General features: G+C 37.6%; 1 protein-coding gene across 4 annotated transcripts in view; it reads left to right on the top strand.

Annotated features, from left to right (window-relative positions):
• Positions 1 to 18,687, top strand: part of LOC126767816 (insulin-like receptor) — a 141,396-nt gene that overhangs the window by 96,236 nt on the left and 26,473 nt on the right. For all 4 annotated transcript variants that reach the window (XR_007669160.1, XM_050485462.1, XM_050485463.1 and 1 more), the window contains one exon: positions 8,178 to 10,468. Coding sequence is in view for 3 of the 4 variants with exons in the window: in XM_050485462.1 (XP_050341419.1) it covers positions 8,476 to 10,468 (1,993 nt within the window). In the remaining variant the exon portion in view is untranslated. The remainder of the gene's footprint in view (positions 1 to 8,177; positions 10,469 to 18,687) is intronic.

Below are 18,687 nucleotides of genomic sequence, written 5' to 3'. Positions count from 1 at the left end.
TTAATAAAAGTACTTTGTCATAGTTGTAGATTCAAGAATCGCAATTTTTTCTTTCTCTAGGTATAACCCGGCAAGATGAACATACATACTTATGTACATAGTATGTATATACATAGATACTTGCATAATTGTGAATGTGTGTCTTATTATTCGTTTCGTAATTGTATGTTCTTTTCAGCCGCCAGCACAATTAGCAGTGTGCTTCTCTCATTTTTCATCCAACGTCAACAGAGAGTGGTTGGCGCCAGCTATACCGCTGTTGTAAGTATGTACTTATGTATATCTGGAACTCAATGTGGCATGTCAATGACCACCAGTTTACAACAAACCATAAGCGCTGGTTCACACACGAAAACTTTTGTTGCACAGTTTGTAGACAAGGAGGGACGAGAAAGGACGTATTCGTATTTTTTTAGATAATTTGGCGATTATAAAGGAGGTGTGCCTTAGTTACATATATCAGCCTATGCGATGATCCCTGGACGGGCATCGTTATTTTGCATCTGTTTGCAAAACACGATGATTGTTAGGCGAATTGGCTAACAAAGCACATCCAGAGTTAAGAACACGTATTTATTGTATACGACATTATCCGAGATTTAGTTAATTACCGATCTTATTAATTAAGACGGTGAAATATATTTTGGTAAGATATTGAAAGTACTTCGCAGAGAGGACAATGATTTTTGATAATTATCAATTTTATAGCGAATAAAATTCGATTGTCTACACAGCCATGTGTGTGAATATATGTTAAAAATTTGTTTAAGTGTATGTATGTAAAGTGTGCTGTTGCTGCTGTCGGCTGTGATGGCAGATACAATGTATATACCTACATATGTACATATGTATGTCATCTGTAATGTAATTTTGCCATGTCTGGGGCAAAGCAGCTGAATTTAGGTCATTGAAATCGACGCGTCACGTTACATTCGCAACAAATGCATAGGTGTCCATGTACCCAGCAGTGAAACGGCATAGTTGTGAACTCACCAGCGAACCAGTAAAGTCCTGCGAAATGTCAATATTTTCTAACACAGTATTTTATATCCTGAACAGGGTATATTAAGTTTGGCACAAAGTTAGTAACACTAGAAGGAAACGTCAAAGATGCTAGAAAAATATACATATGTATGTAGTATATTTCGGATCAGTCGATGTAGCCACGAGCGTCTATCTGTAAACACGCGAACTACATCCCTAGTGTTTCAGCTAGCGATATGAAATTTTGGATACCTCTTTTTTTACCAAGAAGCTGCCGATATCGGACTAATTTAAGATATAGTTGCCATACAAAATTATTAAAATCAGGTTCTTATATGGAAAACTTGTTCAAATGATATCTTCATTAAATTTAGAACCGACTAATGTCGAAGTCAGCGTCAAAATCTCCGAGAATACCTAGTTGTAGATCGATCAAGATTAAGATTGAAGACCACCTCTCACCTGCAGAAGAGTAGGCCACTTTGTCTGCGTACGATTTCTTTGCTGCTGCTGCCAGTGATGAAGCTACGCAATTGACGAATATGTACTTACACAGGCAGCAATGTACTCGTACGCACAAAAGTGTACTATTTGTAGATCTCTTGCGCAGAAAGCGTTCGAATTGCATCAGGAGGCATACGTACGAACCAGTTGGGGCGGGCGAGGAGACATTTATTGCCCTTAAAAGAATTATTTTACACAAAAATCAGTTAACTTACGCATATAATATACACCAACAAAACCACACATAAAATCATTGACGTTTTACGTGTGGAAGTTGTAAGGTGGTGTGCCGTAGTGACGCCGCATGCTCCACAGCTGACCACAATATATCGATTTTATTCACCGATGCAATTACATATGGTTGTTGCCAGAGGCGTTAAAGCATGTCATCTCAAGTTTTTGTTGTTGCTGCTGTTGTTGCTGCTATTGCTACATACTCGCATTGCGCGAAGGTGTCGGATGTCGCAAGGCGTCAACAGCACCGCAAGCTTCTGCACTCAGCTGAAATCAACCCTGTAATCGCAACAAAAACATACAGTTTGTATATTTGTGGGTAGTAAGCAACAACTGCAACCATAAAGCTTTGACGGATAAAAAACCGACTGTGTATGTAGTACAATGTGGTGCGATGGAGAGAGATTCTCACAGACGCGGCAGTAACATGCCAATACACAACAAGCCATAGCCCTGGAAGCAAGTCGGCGCCATCGAAACGCTGGAATGGATTTGGGGGGGCAGCACAGCGAAACTGTGTCAGCACAGTGTCGGTCGCATAATAACGACTAGAGCAAACAATAGAACAATAGCTTCAGAGCAGACACTGTCTCTAAATGTCGCAGATAATTGTTGCCATTGTTTTCAGTCTTTTTACTTTGATTTTCTGTTGTTGTCGGCATTCGAGGCTCAGTTGTTATTGGCCTGATAACATTACTGAATGCAAATTTTTGCATAGCGGAAAACACATACAAAATACCTAAGGAGCAGCACTTGACGAAACATATTGCAAGTGGATTTACTTTCTTGGCACTCTGATTAGCCTTTGATATTATGTTGTTTTCAATGTCTGCACCTCTCAATAGCTAAACCAATATAACGGCATGAGCAGCCAGCCTCAGTCCGTGCGCGAACGTGAACTCTCGAGCCCTCAAACAGAAGCACTCATTTGGAAATGACAATCTCTAGGTATTTTTTCTTGTTTACACATTGTTGTATGTATTTATGAACATTAGAGCAGGTTGATTTTTATCTATAAAGTCGCGTGTGCGGGTAAATGTTCTGCGGATCATTCTGGACAACTTTGCCTAAGAGATTATGGGTCTAATAGCATTGACAGACGGCAGCGTTAAACCAGATTAATTGCATTTTTCGGGATTAATTCAGGAGCTACCACAGCTAACTCCGTTGCTGAATCCAAAAATAACTCTCAAAATTTTAGGGAGTTTGTGAGATTTTCGTTGGCAACATTGTTAAACAACTGGCCAATTTTCATCTATTGTGAATGAAATACAAGCAACCCTGACAGCTGTTTATCAAATTCTCAATATAATATCAATAAAACTTCTATGTTATGATGCAGTTTTAAAAATAATGTGTTGATATGCTTTTGTAATAAAAAATGGTTTGGTAAAAATTGGTCGGCTAACAACCGTAATGTTTATCTTCTATCAATTTTCATTGAAAATATTAAAAAAGGACAATGAGCTGTTTATGAGAGTTTCAAACTCGCATAGCTGCTGTCTGTCACCTACAAATTTGGATCTGATTAAGTGCACAGTTAATCCGTATTAACGCTGCCGTCTGTCAAGGCTATAAAATCGGTTTCGAGCTAGCGATTTTTAAGGCAAATTTTAGCTTTTACGGCTTATACAAAACTTCTTCGACAGTTTTTGAGATATCGGAATGAAATTCGCCGAAGTTGTTCAGCGTGATCCGTGGAATACTATTTCAACCATTTGCGACTTTTCCGCAGAGTGGACGAGCATATAAGCTCGGCTCGGCTTCAAGCGTCCACTCTGCTGGTACCCTTATGTACTATATATAACGCATAAATGACTGTTGTTTACGCTTTTCGTTACTTCCGCCTCGAGAAACGTCATTGGCGCCATTGTTGCAGTTAATTTGATGTAATTATAATACATACACATATACATATAATATACATATAATACATATGTAAATAAAATCTGTATCACAGTGTGTATTGACAGTTGACGAGATATTACGAGTGACTGATGACATTGTTGTTATTGAGCATATGCGATGCGGTAGAAACGACGGATGGACAAATAGTAATAGCAACAGTCGTGCTCCATATGTGGCAGCATTTATGTCAACCTAATTGAGAGTGAGCTATACTTCTCTATGTATAAACTAAGCATATGCACACTAAAGGCTATGTTCAAAGCAGGACCCTTTTTGTCGCCCAAACCGGTTTTTGTAAGCTAGAGAACGACGAGGAAAAACTAAGGGATCGTGCCGCTCGTAGTCGATTGGCAAACTTTGTCTTCGTAACATATGTATCGCTGGTACACAATCCGCATTCCTTTTGAATCTATCTATTTTTATTGTTTCGATAATTTTTGAAGTCCAAGTTCAAAAACGATTTTAAGATATCTACAGCTTGTCCTGTTACCCTGTTAGTTACCTAAAAAGCCTGGCACAAACACACAGCCGATCGCGTCATTGGTGACGTTTTGTAGGTTGTTTTTCGCTGTAACTTATTTTCCACTTCATTTTTATTCGCCAACATACCAACATACATACATACATATATATTTACATACGTACTGTGCACTATTACAACTCCGCTGTTGGCAAAGCATGAAGGAAACCCGAAGCACAGACATGGAGAACGACGAGAAATGTGTATATAACTAGCACACAAACAAAGCAGTAAGGACGAGCTTATTGCGGGTGCAACCGAACATTTTATTTAATTGCAATTCGCAAAGATAAAATGCAAGGAAATATTTTCAGATTTTAGCAAAGCTATGCTTTGAAAGAGTTGCTTATAAATTTAAGGGCTTATTTGCATTTCCTCGGGTGAAAAACAGCATTTTTTCAAAAATTGTTTTCTCATATAAAAAATGAAATATTTTATTAGAATTTCTTACTGTTACAAACATACAATATTAATAAAGAAATTCTGAAAGTTTAAAAAAAAAAATATTTTAAACTCGGCCATTGCGACGCCATTTCCGACTTAGATCTTGGACGAAGGAAAAAAAACTGAAAATTGGATTTTTGTCAGACATTTTTACCAAAAAATTAAAATTTCTGTAAAAATTTCGCGACTTTTTTCAATTAGTTGTAATCGAAAAGAAAATCCTTCGTCCACGTCTTTAAGAATTATATCTCAAAGACCTGTGTAAAATTTCATGAAGATCGGTTGAGTAGTTCTCGAGAAATCTTGCCAACCGATTTCAAAAACACAGCTTCGAAAGAAACACATTTAAATATTTAAAAACTACTTATGAAAAGTGTTTCAAGGACTGGAAAAATCGTTGGCATAAGTGTATTGCATGAACAATGTTATTATTACTCTGTGCAACATGTTACGAGGGTATAAAAGTTACGCGCTATATAATAAAAAAATGCAATTGACATTTGATATGCAAAAAGCATTGCAATTAGAAATTCTACTTTGTGCATTGAGCGGAGCACAGCCTAGAATCCGTACTCATTTGTGGTATCAATCTCCCTTTATGGAAATTAGTTGCGGCATAAACATTTCTTTATTTGCAATCCACTAGGTTATTTGTTGTTAGTATTTCCGCTTTTTGTTAACGCCGTACTTAGTTTTTTTATTGATATTAATATTGTTCACATAATCTTTTTAATAAGTCGCTCTAGACTTTTACGCATAAATCTTTGTATCTCTTTCTCCTTCATCGTATCTTTGCTACTACTTTGCACTGTAAGCACTGATTCCTGCGGCCCCCGATAGTTCCTCAAATAGTTCTACATAAAAGTCACAATGCCATATTATTGATTAAGGCTTCCACCGATATATTGTAAGACCCTATATGTAAGACATGTAGTAAAATTGGGAATACAATCACCGATGATTACAATTACTTATGCTCTCTATAACCAAGAGAGTATTTTTCAATATACGCACTGACAAGCCGATAAAGCTGAACTCTTTTCAAAAAGAGTACGAATATGACCGAATTTAAAGCCAAAACTGCAATGAATACCATCAATGAACCACCGTATTCACCAAATTTGGCCTCGTGTGATTTTTTCCTGTTCCCAAACTGAAATTGTTGCACCATGGAGAACCTGTTTTCAATCGATCAAAGAGATAAAACAAAATTGCTTATGAAAAATGTTTCGGAGACTGGAAAAACAGTTGGTGTATAACATCTGGCGATTTTATACTCTCGCAACAATGTTGCTAACGAGAGTATTATAGTTTTGTTCACATAACGGTTGTTTGTAAGTCCTAAAACTAAAAGAGTCAGATATAGGGTTATATATACCAAAGTGATCAGGGCGACGAGTAGAGTCGAAATCCGGATGTCTGTCTGTCCGTCCGTCCGTCTGTCCGTCCGTCCGTGCAAGCTGTAACTTGAGTAAAAATTGAGATATCATGATGAAACTTGGTACACGTATTCCTTGGCTCCATAAGAAGGTTAAGTTCGAAGATGGGCAAAATCGACCCACTGCCACGCCCACAAAATGGCGGAAACCGAAAACCTATAAAGTGTCATAACTAAGCCGTAAATAAAGATATTAAAGTGAAATTTGGCACAAAGGATCGCATTATGGAGGGACATATTTGGAAGTAATTTTTTTGGAAAAGTGGGCGTGGCCCCGCCCCCTACTAAGTTTTTTGTACATATCTCGGAAACTATTATAGCTATGTCAACCAAACTCTACATAGTCGTTTTCTTCAGGTATTTCCATATACAGTTCAAAAATGGAAGAAATCGGATAATAACCACGCCCACCTCCCATACAAAGGTTATGTTCAAAATCACTAAAAGTGCGTTAACCGACTAACAAAAAACCTCAGAAACACTAAATTTTACGGAAGAAGTGGCAGAAGGAAGCTGCACCCAGGCTTTTTTTTTAAATTGAAAATGGGCGTGGCGCCGCCCACTTATGGACCAAGAACCATATCTCAGGAGCTACTAGACCGATTTCAATGAAATTCGGTATATAATGTTTTCTTAACACCCTGATGACATGTACGAAATATGGCTGAAATCGGTTCACAACCACGCCTTCTTCCAATATAAAGCTATTTTGAATTCCATCTGATGCCTTCTCTGTATAAATGATGATAGCGGAATAAAACTTTACAAAAATACGGTATTTGAAAAATATGTAAATGACGTATTATGAAATCTCGATTATCACTTTACCATGCGAGAGTATAAAATGTTCGGTGACACCCGAACTTAGCCCTTCCTTACTTGTTTTTTTTGGTTTCGGTTCATTTCGGAACGCCATTCACTAAATTATTGCACAATTTCGACATCATATTCATAAACCCACGTCTCGTCACGAGTAATTATGTGTTGTTGCATGTAGAATTCTCAGCTACCTTGTCAAGGATCTCGTTTACAACCGCTTATAGACGTCTGTCTTGCTATGAGTTCGGTATATACACTGTGTTGAGTCGACCCATAAGAGATGTTGAGATTCAATCAGGTGTTCTAAAGTTTCCTGTTCCATGTCGCAGAACTGACAGCTTGGGCAAGAGACTATGCCCATGCGAAAAGGAGGCGGAATTTGTCTCGGTGTTGATCATTTCCTTAAACTTTGAAAGGTTGTATCCTGGAAGTTGCCGCAAAGAGGTTAATTCGTCGGCCAACTCATTGCTATCCCTTTATACCCCGGCACCTAGATTAGGTGCACCCGGTTGCACATTGATAGGCGGTTCAGCCTTCCTATATACTCTTCCACTAAATGCGTTTTAACCTCATACGGTGATAATGCTTTTAGTACCGCTTGACTGTCGCTAAGTATAGCGATACGATGGTTGCGATAGTTGCGGTGGCGATTGATATACAGTCATCTTATGATACCTCACTTACAGCACCAGGATCTGCCGCACAGTATTAAATTCACATGCCTATTCCACTGTAACGTTAAGCCTAATGTGAAGTCAAGGGATTTGACCCTTTAGACACCTTCAACTCCCTGCCACCGAGTGTTAGGAGCCTCAAGCCCTGAATAGATCTTCGCTTTGTAAAAGGAACAACTTAGTCCCAATGAACTATGTCACAGGTCACAACTTACCTCGCGCCATTATGACAATGTCATCGGCGTACCACTTGCATCGAATCCCATTGCTAGTGAGCAACTCAAGGTACTCATCTACTACTTGGCTCAATAGCAGAGGGGGATAGAACTCCACCCAGTGGGCAGCCCCTTGTAGTACCAAGAGCAATCTCATTCTACGCAGTAAAGCCTCTATGCATCTGGTTAGCCGACTTCAGAGATAGATAGTCGACCACACGACCTTCACTGCATGCTTTGTGCTACTCAAATATTTGTTGTCCCAAAACATTACTGCCATATTTTTAACGATTTCGTAGTCGAGATGCAATTGGAAACACAAAATTTCGAAGAAAATCGTGACTGTCAGCTATATATTTATTATATATTTTTTTTGATTTTGAGATTTTGTTTCGCCTAACTAATGTTTTCTTTAAAATGCTTTCTTTTTTTTATAGTTGACCTCGGTGTTTGTGCAAAAAATGCCGAAATCCATACGGAAAAACGAAGTGACGAATACGATGATGCCATTGAATGGAACTTGATGTATGGCAAAAAGTGAAAACCAACCTCAAAATTTGTTATTTAACGAGAATACAGACTATTTTAGAACACACAGAGTTTCCCAGGCAACATTAAATCACTGAATTAAGCAAAGTAAAAATATTACTAAACGGAATTCCCCGAGAATTTAATGCGCCAAAAAGGGGAAATCTAAGTCAATGTCAAAAGTTAGTCCAAAAGTAATTAGCCAGAATGGATGTTAATTGTGAGCGATTGATCTTGAGCGCCGCACACGATCACAATCAGAGTCGCGGTCGCGTGGATATGCCGAGGCAACGGCTTGACAACAATGCGCTGCGTGCAGAACGCGGCCGGCGTTGGTCGGCGGCGGCAGCAGCGGCGCAGCGTACACAAAACTCCACCGATACGGGAGGGGGAGTGCAGGAGTGGCGAGCTGCTGATGACAACATGACGTTGGTAATGCGCGAAAGCGAGACCCACTGTAGCAGCATTTGTATCATCTGCCGTCAACGAGTGGAGGAGTGTTGCGCGCGTTGTTGTAGCAATTACTCACCTGCAACAATAGCCAATATTAATGGCAGCAGTGTACGACAAGTGACGCAGCATAAAAGTTCACACAGCAGATGCACAACGATTAACTCATCAACATCATCAACAACAACAATAACAACCAGTGCAACAACACACGCAGCTAAACCCGATTACAACGATCATCAGTTGCTCTTTATGCAGGACAATACGTGTGCATGCGATGGCAAATGCGTAGACTGTTGCAAACCTCGCTCAGTGCAACTGCCGCCTGCAACAGCACAAACAACAAAGCTAGTTAACGGTGATGGCAATACGTCAAAATCACTGGCACAGCAAACAGTGCAGCAGCAATCGGCGCAACCTACTAAGGAGGCCACAGTGGCGTTGGCGTTTGTGTGCTGCAACTGTCGACGGCAAAAGCGACAAGGAAGCAGCAACAATTTCTTGCACACCAACGATGTGTCACCTGCACCAGCAACTGCTTTGGGTACACCTTTCGGGGTAGCTGATTTATTGGCAGTAACAACGAAAACGACGCCACCATGTTCAACACCATTACATGCAGCGCCAATGCTAAATACAACAACAATCACAACAGATTTAGAGTTGACAACAACAACTGCAGCGTTCACTTTTTCACCACCATCATCTTCATCATCATTAGTTCATACCACCTGTACAAATTGCAACGAGCAACATCAAAAAAACCCGGTTGCTGCAACAGCAATAGCAACAGCAACAACCACAAGTATAAATTCACCTGCGCCTGCGCTCATCGATAAAGCTCTGCGCACTTTTCAGATTTTATTATTGTGCATTCAGGTACAACTTTTGCATCCTGTACACGAAAAAATCCATAGTTTTCTTTACAAAAACAAAAACAATAATAATAGCAATAGCAGCAACAACAGCAAAGAATATATGACAAATAGTAATATTAGCAGTAGACACAGTAGAAATTGTAATACGAATACGAAATCCAATAAAAGACATGCAAATGATAAAGCACAACTGCAAATGCTCGCGTGGCAAGAGCAGCCGCAACAAAAACAACAACAACAACAACGTCCTCCACTCTCAAGACTGATGCAACAAATTCGCTGTAATTCCTACTACAATAATAATAATAATAATGATAATACAAATAATAATATAATGGATATAGTCAATAGTAACAATAGTTATGCAAATATATTTAATACATCACGAACCGAGCAACAACAACAATACGCCAATGCTAACGCCAACAAGACTAGCTGTAATAATAGATATTTAAGTAACGATATATGCTCGCAACCGCAACATCACATTAGCTACCGTACAGTACAACAAAAATCACAGATATTACAACAACAACAACATGTGCATCACTATAATTTAATATTACCATCGCCAACAACACCACCAACATCACATCGACAAAATGTTTTGCAACAGCAGCACAGTCACCACAAAGCGAGCAATATCGCCCCCTCATCATCACTACAATTGCAATTACAACATTTGCGTTACTTCAAAATGCCAAATCTAACAATTTTGTATAAGTTACTACTTATTCTGTCGTTCCTATCACTATTTCTGCCATCGATAAATGCACAGACATCACACGCGATTGCGACATCGTCAGCGGCGTCGGCGCCTAGCCGCAACGCTATCCGCACATCACCGGTGGCTTTGGGCCGCAACGAGACTGGTAAGTATCAAAAAAAAAACCCTACCCACTTCTACATTTAAATATATACTACATCGGGGCAAAAGTCGAAAAAATCACGTCAAAGCAGGTCAAAAATCAAGGTTATGTTGACAGTTTTCTTCTATTATCCGCCTAAACTGTCAACAAAGAATACTTTTATGCTTTATGCGTCGATTGCGCGAAGCTGTTCGTAAAAAGAGGCCGAAATTATGGACCTGCAACTCAGCAGTTGGCGATTTACAACTTGCTGTTGTCTCCGAACCTCCCTAGTTCATTTGTTAAATGTATTTTTTGAGTTACACGCGACTACCGTCTACGCTAAATAACTGTCCTCTACTGCTGCAGTCATAACAAAAACAATCCAATGATTACCCTTCCCACACCCAACCGACCCTAAGTTCGTATACATCCGAAATTGGCGGAATCAGGCAAGGCAAGAACGTTTTGTTAAGCGTCGAGGTCTAAAACTGCTCAGATACAGAAACAACAAGTAAGGAAGGGCTAAGTTCGGGTGTCACCGAACATTTTATACTCTCGCATGGTAAAGTGATAATCGAGATTTCATTATTCGTCATTTAAATATTTTTCAAATACCGTATTTTTGTAAAGTTTTATTCCGCTATCATCATTGGTTCCTAATGTTTATACTCGTATTATACAGAGAAGGCATCAGATGGAATTCAAAATAGCTTTATATTAGAAGAAGGCGTGGTTGTGAACCGATTTCACCCATATTTCGTACATGTCATCAGGGTGTTAAGAAAACATTATATACCGAATTTCATTGAAATCGGTCTAGTAGTTCCTGAGATATGGTTCTTGGTCCATAAGTGGGCGGCGCCACGCCCATTTTCAATTTTTAAAAAAAGCCTGGATGCAGCTTCCTTCTGCCACTTCTTCCGTAAAATTTAGTGTTTCTGACGTTTTTTATGAGTCGGTTAACGCACTTTTAGTGATTTTCAACATAACCTTTGTATGGGAGGTGGGCGTGGTTATTATCCGATTTCTTCCATTTTTGAACTGTATATGGAAATGCCTTAAAAAAACGGTTCTGTAGAGTTTGGTTGACATAGCTATAGTAGTTTCCGAGATATGTACAAAAAACTTAGTAGGGGGCGGGGCCACGCCCACTTTTCCAAAACAATTGGGTCCAAATATGCCCCTCCCTAATGCGATCCTTTGTGCCAAATTTCACTTTAATATCTTTATTTATGGCTTAGTTATGACACTTTATAGGTTTTCGGTTTCCGCCATTTTGTGGGCGTGGCAGTGGGTCGATTTGGCCCATCATCGAACTTAACCTTCTTATGGAGCCAAGGAATACGTGTACCAAGTTTCATCATGATATCTCAATTTTTACTCAAGTTACAGCTTGCACGGACGGACGGACAGACGGACGGACAGACGGACAGACATCCGGATTTCGACTCTACTCGTCGCCCTGATCACTTTGGTATACATAACCCTATATCTGACTCTTTTAGTTTTAGGACTTACAAACAACCGTTATGTGAACAAAACTATAATACTCTCGTTAGCAACATTGTTGCGAGAGTATAAAAATTTCAACAGCTCATATTTAACATTACGCTAAATGAATTGTTAAGATTTTTTTTTTATAAGAGAAAGCAATATAGCTCTTTCAATTTTGAAAAGTCAGATCAAATGTGTAGGCATGAGAATTATAATCATGACATATCCGATGGAAAGGTTCGTTTAGTCCCAAATTTGATCTGCAAGATTTTAACAGTAAGGATCTAAACTGCTTTAAAAGACGAACGGTGTTATTAAATTTAACTGCAGATAGGATAAAAAAGCTGTAAACTGTTCCATTCAGGATTTTTACTAACAATATAATGCCAAGCATTTTGCTACGACTACTAAGTGTAGGTAGATATATGAGTTTTAAACGACTATTATATGTAGGTAGAGTTAACCTGGAATCCCATCGGAAAGGCCCTAAGACGAAAAATAAAAACTGTTTTTGAACAAACTCTAACTAGACCCCGAACACTAGTTAGAGGCCTTTTTATACTAGCGGCATTTACGAGAACGAAAAATTAAAATATATACAGATTAGCATACTCAACTAATGAATAATTGGTGAGGAAATAATTTTAATTTTTATACTATTTGTAATAATAAAACTATGAAAATATTTTTTTCTTATATTTAAATAAAGATTTTCTTTTAGTATTCTGATTTTTTTTATACGACAAATTAATAAATATTTAATTAAATGTTTTGATATGCTGTTCAATCACCTTTGGCGACTATGAAAATTCCTGCTCCCTCACCTTTTTAAGTATTTTTTTCAGTTCTGTCTTTGAGCTTGGCCCGTGTTGAGCTACTTTCTTTTTCATGGCATGTCAAAGGCTCTCAATCGGGTTCAAAACGGGAGAATGTTCGACCATGCCATATGCCAAGGTCTGCAAAAATTTTCTGAACTTGCAAAAAAAGGAAAATGTAGACAAATGATATTCTTCCAATATCGTTGAATAAATAGCATATAAAACTTACCGATTTAGTCCGATGACACTGTGCTGAGTCGTCCTGGGAGATGGTCTCAGAAATATGCCCATATTGTTCTTCTACGACCGGTACGATAAAATGAGAAACAACTTCTCTATACTTCTGAGCGTTCATCTTCCCATCAATAAAAAGTAAAGAACCCCGAATATAAAAAGAAAAGCATGCCCCTACCATTTGGCTTTCAGGATGCTTAACCGTTCTCGTCACACAATTTTCGGGGAAACGTTCCCCTGGAAATAGACGTATATACCATGCAGAAAACCTCAAAATGATCGAGTGTCTTCGAGTAATCACTTCAGCAAATTCCCAAAATACGATTTCGAGAAAATAAAGTAAGAGAGCTGACTGAACTTAACTCATAAATTACTTAAGGGGTTAGGGGCAGTCAGAAATTTAAAAAAAATTATTTTTTTTTTGCATTTTGCATTTTAAAAATATTCTCTGAAAATTTCACATTGATCCGATAATTTGTTTTTGAGTTATTTGACAAATAACAAAGAGAGCGCTAGTGTGAAACTTTAAACGCGTTTTTCTCAAAACTTTGTGTTTTGAACTGGTGACAACTATAACTCGAAAACCGCTCGGTATATTTTAATGAAATTTATACAGCTTTTAGAATACATAATAAGCTCGGGCCTGTTCGAAGGATTTTTTTTTCAAAAATTTCGATTTTTTAAGACCAATTAACTGTTGATTTTTACTCAAAAATTTATACAAAAATTTCCTGAGGCCGCTATTTTGTTAATTTTTGAAAAAAAAATTTCTTCGATCAGGCCCGAGTTTATCTACTTATAAAACTAATTTTTTTTGTCCGATTGATTTTCGATGAATCTCCAAGGACTTATGGTTGTCACCGCAAGTACCTTTTTTTGGAACTGGGTCAACACAAACAATAGTAGTTTGAAATTTGGAAATTAAATTTTTTTTTGAAATTTTCGTGACTTCAAGTCAACACATTCTATAATAATGCCTTATTACTACTTTTGTAAAATAACACGATTTAATAGCAAAAAAATACTGAAAATTCTAATTTTTTCGTGCTTCTGACCACCCCTAACCCCTTAAGAGATTTCCATTTAAAATATTAGTATGTTATGTTTAAAGTTATAACCAACCTCTCAGTATATAAAACTTAGAATTTTTATATTTCACACTAGATGGTTTCACTAAAACAAAATTTCTTAAATAAAACCGCATGAATATGGGTAATAGGAAACTTCTGCAATAATCATAGAGAAGATCTTCTTCTTGTGCGATTCTTCACTTACGCAGGCGACAAAATATTTGCTCCAGCATAAAATAGGTAAACCATAAAGTTCAAAACATAAAGTCACACCACGGTGATTTCGTATCTGTATTCAAACTCCATTTGCGCAATCGCGTATCAAACTAAGAATATCGACTTCAAGATTCTGCAAATATAATTTTTTTCATCTGCACATTATTCAAATTTATGTTGTTGAAAGGTAACTGGTTGGTAGAACTTTCCTTTGCATAAATTTCTAATTCATATTTATATATGTATGTACGTACATATGTATGCAATATATTAATATGTTGCGGTTAGTGGAGCCCTCGGCGGACCACGCTGATTGGTCAATTGCCGGCGTTAACTAAACTGCTATTTGTGTGCATATATGCGTTTGTACACATGCATGCACAGATTCGAGTTTGCCAGTATGCGATCGGTGGTCAGCTAACGTATTTACTCGCGCTATTTGTCGTTCTTATCAACTATTCACTGCCATGTTGTTGTTAGAAAACATTTTTTTTATTGTTGTCCAAGACTGAATGCGTATCACTTGATAAGAAGCAGTACCACTACTTCTTCAATATACTCAGCACACACATACTGACAAACACTTGATTGTAACAGTTGTGATTGTTTGTTGTTATATCAGCATTTTTGTTTTATAATAGATTTTGTTTCTGCCCAGCAAGCAAAAAATTTTGATATCGTATATTAAAATAAAAAAATTATTAGGAAACTAGTCGTTCGCACTAACCTATATAGTAGCTGGAGAACGACTGAAGAATCAATAGAGAATGGCCGATTGCACCAACTCAATTCTAATGTAATGTTCAAAAATTCTCTAAATTTGTGATTGTGTTTGTAAGGTTAGGTTAGATTTGACGGTTGATCCTCAAGATACTGATCGCACTTGAACTACTATATCTAGATATGTAGATATGTAGAACTCATAAATCCGATCTGATAATGCTGAGTAAATAATGTAAATGCTGTTTTATGAATCGAAAAATTCGCACGGCTCGGCTTTTAGCGTCCACTCTTCAGACACCCTCACACGGCAAAGCGACTTGAGGCCAATACAAATTTGATAAGGCGTTTAATTTCCACTTACACCAAGTAGTGGCATAGCTAAAGGATGAGCTTCCAAGACAAAAAACAAAAAATGATGTGTTGCGATTTTTCACCTCGTCTTCTTCCAAACCGCTTCTATTGCTGGTATCCGTCAAGATTTCGAACATTACAGCCGTTATGGCAAACTGTTTGCTGGGTTTGTATTTGTAGTTTTGTTTTGTCGCTTCTCACGAGGCGTCGCATAGACTTCAGCCATTTGCCTCCCTACAACAGATAATAAGAGCACCGACCGACTAGTTTGTATTACAGCCATGTGAAGTGTTAAGCTCTACTATAAATAGTACGCCATATTTGATTCGCATATGTAATAGGCAAAATAAGTATATGATGTATTTTCATAAGTAGTTAATGTCTACATACACATAAGTATGTAAATGTCTTCCCATTTTTTTCCGCCCCTATTAGGGGAATTATATTAGTTTTCAAATAAAAATTCCTCTCGGAAATCCAACATAAAAGACATTCAGGAGTGGAAGTATATTTTTATACCACGAAATTTCTAACACACAGAAGGAAACGTCGGAGAACATATAAAATATGATCGGCTTAAACAGATGAGTCTGTTTAATCCTGCCCGTCTGCCCATCCATCAGTCAATATATGCGCGAACTAGTCCCTCAGTTTTTGAGATATCTACTGAAGCTTTGCACATGTGCTTTTCAGACCAAGAATGTGATCATTTGTACCACCGATATCTGCTACTATAACTTATGGATTCGATTAGGCTAGGTTAGATTAGATAGATTGCTGATCTAGAGACATATAGAAAAGAAAAACTCTTATGTTTGATCATATAAATTAGCGAAACGCTTAGTAGGCGTTTAATTTCCGTTCCCGCCAGTTTGGTGGGATGTCTGAAAGTATGCTATGTTTCCACCTCATCTTCTTGCCAGCTTTAAAGCATAGACAAAATACCAATAGGACAACGACCTGTTAAAAGCCTCTCAACTAAGAAATGGCTAGCTTTACTCAGGGCAAATAGATCACTAGATCTCTTGCAATCCATCTTGGGTCAAAAGGCTTTTGTGACAGCACATGTACGGATGGTCTTATCACAAAGAAACTCGATGAGATTAGGCACTCCTTGACCAACCCTGAACGCACTGTTAATGAGTTCAACGCTAGTATCGCCGCTCTGTTATCTGAGTGGATGGTCACTTATCTGAATGAGGCTGCACTCCGGAGCAGTAAATCTACTGCTACCTTAAGGGCTGCAACCTTGGCTTGGAAAACACTTCAATAGCCAGGAAATCTAAAGCTAAAGTTGATAGAGAGCTCTTGACAGTAAATCCTTGCACCTACCTTTTCCTCAAGCTTTGACCCCTCCGTTAAGAAGCTCATTGCCCCTCTCCTCCCACGGCTTTTTCCTACCCACAACTCCTTCACCTGTATATGAGCAGAGAGTTCGGTTTGGCGACTCAATGATCCAAGCCATAAAAACTTAACGATCGGATTCAAGTCCTTGTATGGAAAACTATTTTATTTGACAAGATATCTTCACGAAATTTTGCATGGATTATCGGTACAACTTCGAACAATTTTTCAGATCGGTACATAACTTGTGCTATTTTCAAGAGTTTTTATTTTTCGAGTGAGAGTAGTTTTAAAAATAAAAGCTAAATGCACCAGCAAAGATAGAATATTTTTTAAAAATGTAAATAAATTCCATATTTGAGTGCTGGGAAGAGGTCCCTGTTCTGCTTAATTAGGCATTAACAGCTACTTTTATCACACTATGGCATTATTAAGTAGTGCTCTGCTTACTTGTCATGTTCCGATTAATAATTATTGAATCACCTGCTGTGTACTCGATTAGACTGGACGACATGTGGCGTTGCTTAATCAACTCGTTGCTGTGGCAGGTCCTATACTATACTTGTCTTAGCCTTCTGCGGCCGGCTGGAATCCATTGTGAATTGGGTCAATTGCGATGCATTACTCAGGGAACGACTACTTCTCTGCCTTCATATGCCTTATGTTCATATATATATGTACTACATACATATATGGTATATATGAATGCATGCGTAGTATTTTCTTTCGATTTTTATGATTCACATTATTGTCGTTTTCATTATGGCCCTTCAATAGTTCTCTGTTTTAAAGACTAAATTAGTAGTAAGAGAATTAATATAAAATCCTACAACAATATTCCTATGCAAATATTTAATTCAAGGAAAAAACTATTAAAGGTGCTGTTTTGACGGAACGTGTTTTTCTAGATAATCGCAACAAATATCAATGGACTAAAGTTTTTAGAAATATCACTTTTCTTCTCATCAATAAGTGTTCACCAAGCCAACTGAGAAAAATATTCAAAATCGTGTATTGATTACTCCTATGTACTATTTGCCATAATTAACACAATTTACTGCTCAATATTTCAATTTGCAAAATAAAAAATACTCAAAAAACACGGTTTTCTTATGAATTATACAAATTTATTGTTCGTTTACCAAAAGTGGGCAAATCAATTAATCCAATACAACAAAAAACTTGAAGCATACACACATGAGTGCAATACTAAAGCAGCGGCGCAAAACAAATCCGTTATTAGTGCAGTTAAAGCGGCAGCAAACCACTTGTCAATGTCACATAAACCAGAAATATATGAGAAAAAAATAATAAAAAAATAAAAAATAAACATTGAAATGTATAATATCTCAAAATATGTAGTACTGAAAGTGATATCGTCACGCACCGGCGGCAAGTCGTTGACCACATAATTGTTGCTCAATAAACATTTCGTTAAAGAAATATTTGTAATTTTGCAAAAAACATGCACATACACTCACCTATGACACTAAAATAAACGCCAACAACAATGCCTTGACAGTATTTTCGCAAATCGTGGCATTTTTAAAAATAAGTCATGATACCGATGTGTGTGAATTTAGAAACATCTGTCAATGTCAAACTGAATTTCCACACAAGTTTGCCAATTTCTGCAAACTCAAAAATAACAGTTTCAAAAATCATAAAGAATCATAAAAAAATTGCGAACATTTTTTTCACAACTGCTTATTTAAGAATTATGATGTCAATGTGACAAATACGCTTGACAGCAAAATAAAAACAACTGCAACATTTTTCAAGTGTGAACAAATGCAGCTGACAAGAAGTTTAGAGAGAAATGGAGTACTTGTGGGTTGCTGCCTGACCAATCACGCATATTTTGCTTATTAACAAAGCCATTCAGCCAGAAATCAGCCTCATAACTAAAGATGATTTTTTGGTGAAAATCCGAATCATTTTCAAGTTGTTGTTCTCAGCCTAATTCACGAACATACGACGATTCTGATGG

Source organism: Bactrocera neohumeralis, chromosome 2, assembly GCF_024586455.1.
Source record: "Bactrocera neohumeralis isolate Rockhampton chromosome 2, APGP_CSIRO_Bneo_wtdbg2-racon-allhic-juicebox.fasta_v2, whole genome shotgun sequence".
NCBI lineage: Eukaryota > Metazoa > Arthropoda > Insecta > Diptera > Tephritidae > Bactrocera > Bactrocera neohumeralis.
The sequence above is the reverse complement of the archived record's forward strand: the minus strand, read 5'-3'. Positions and strand labels throughout refer to the sequence as shown.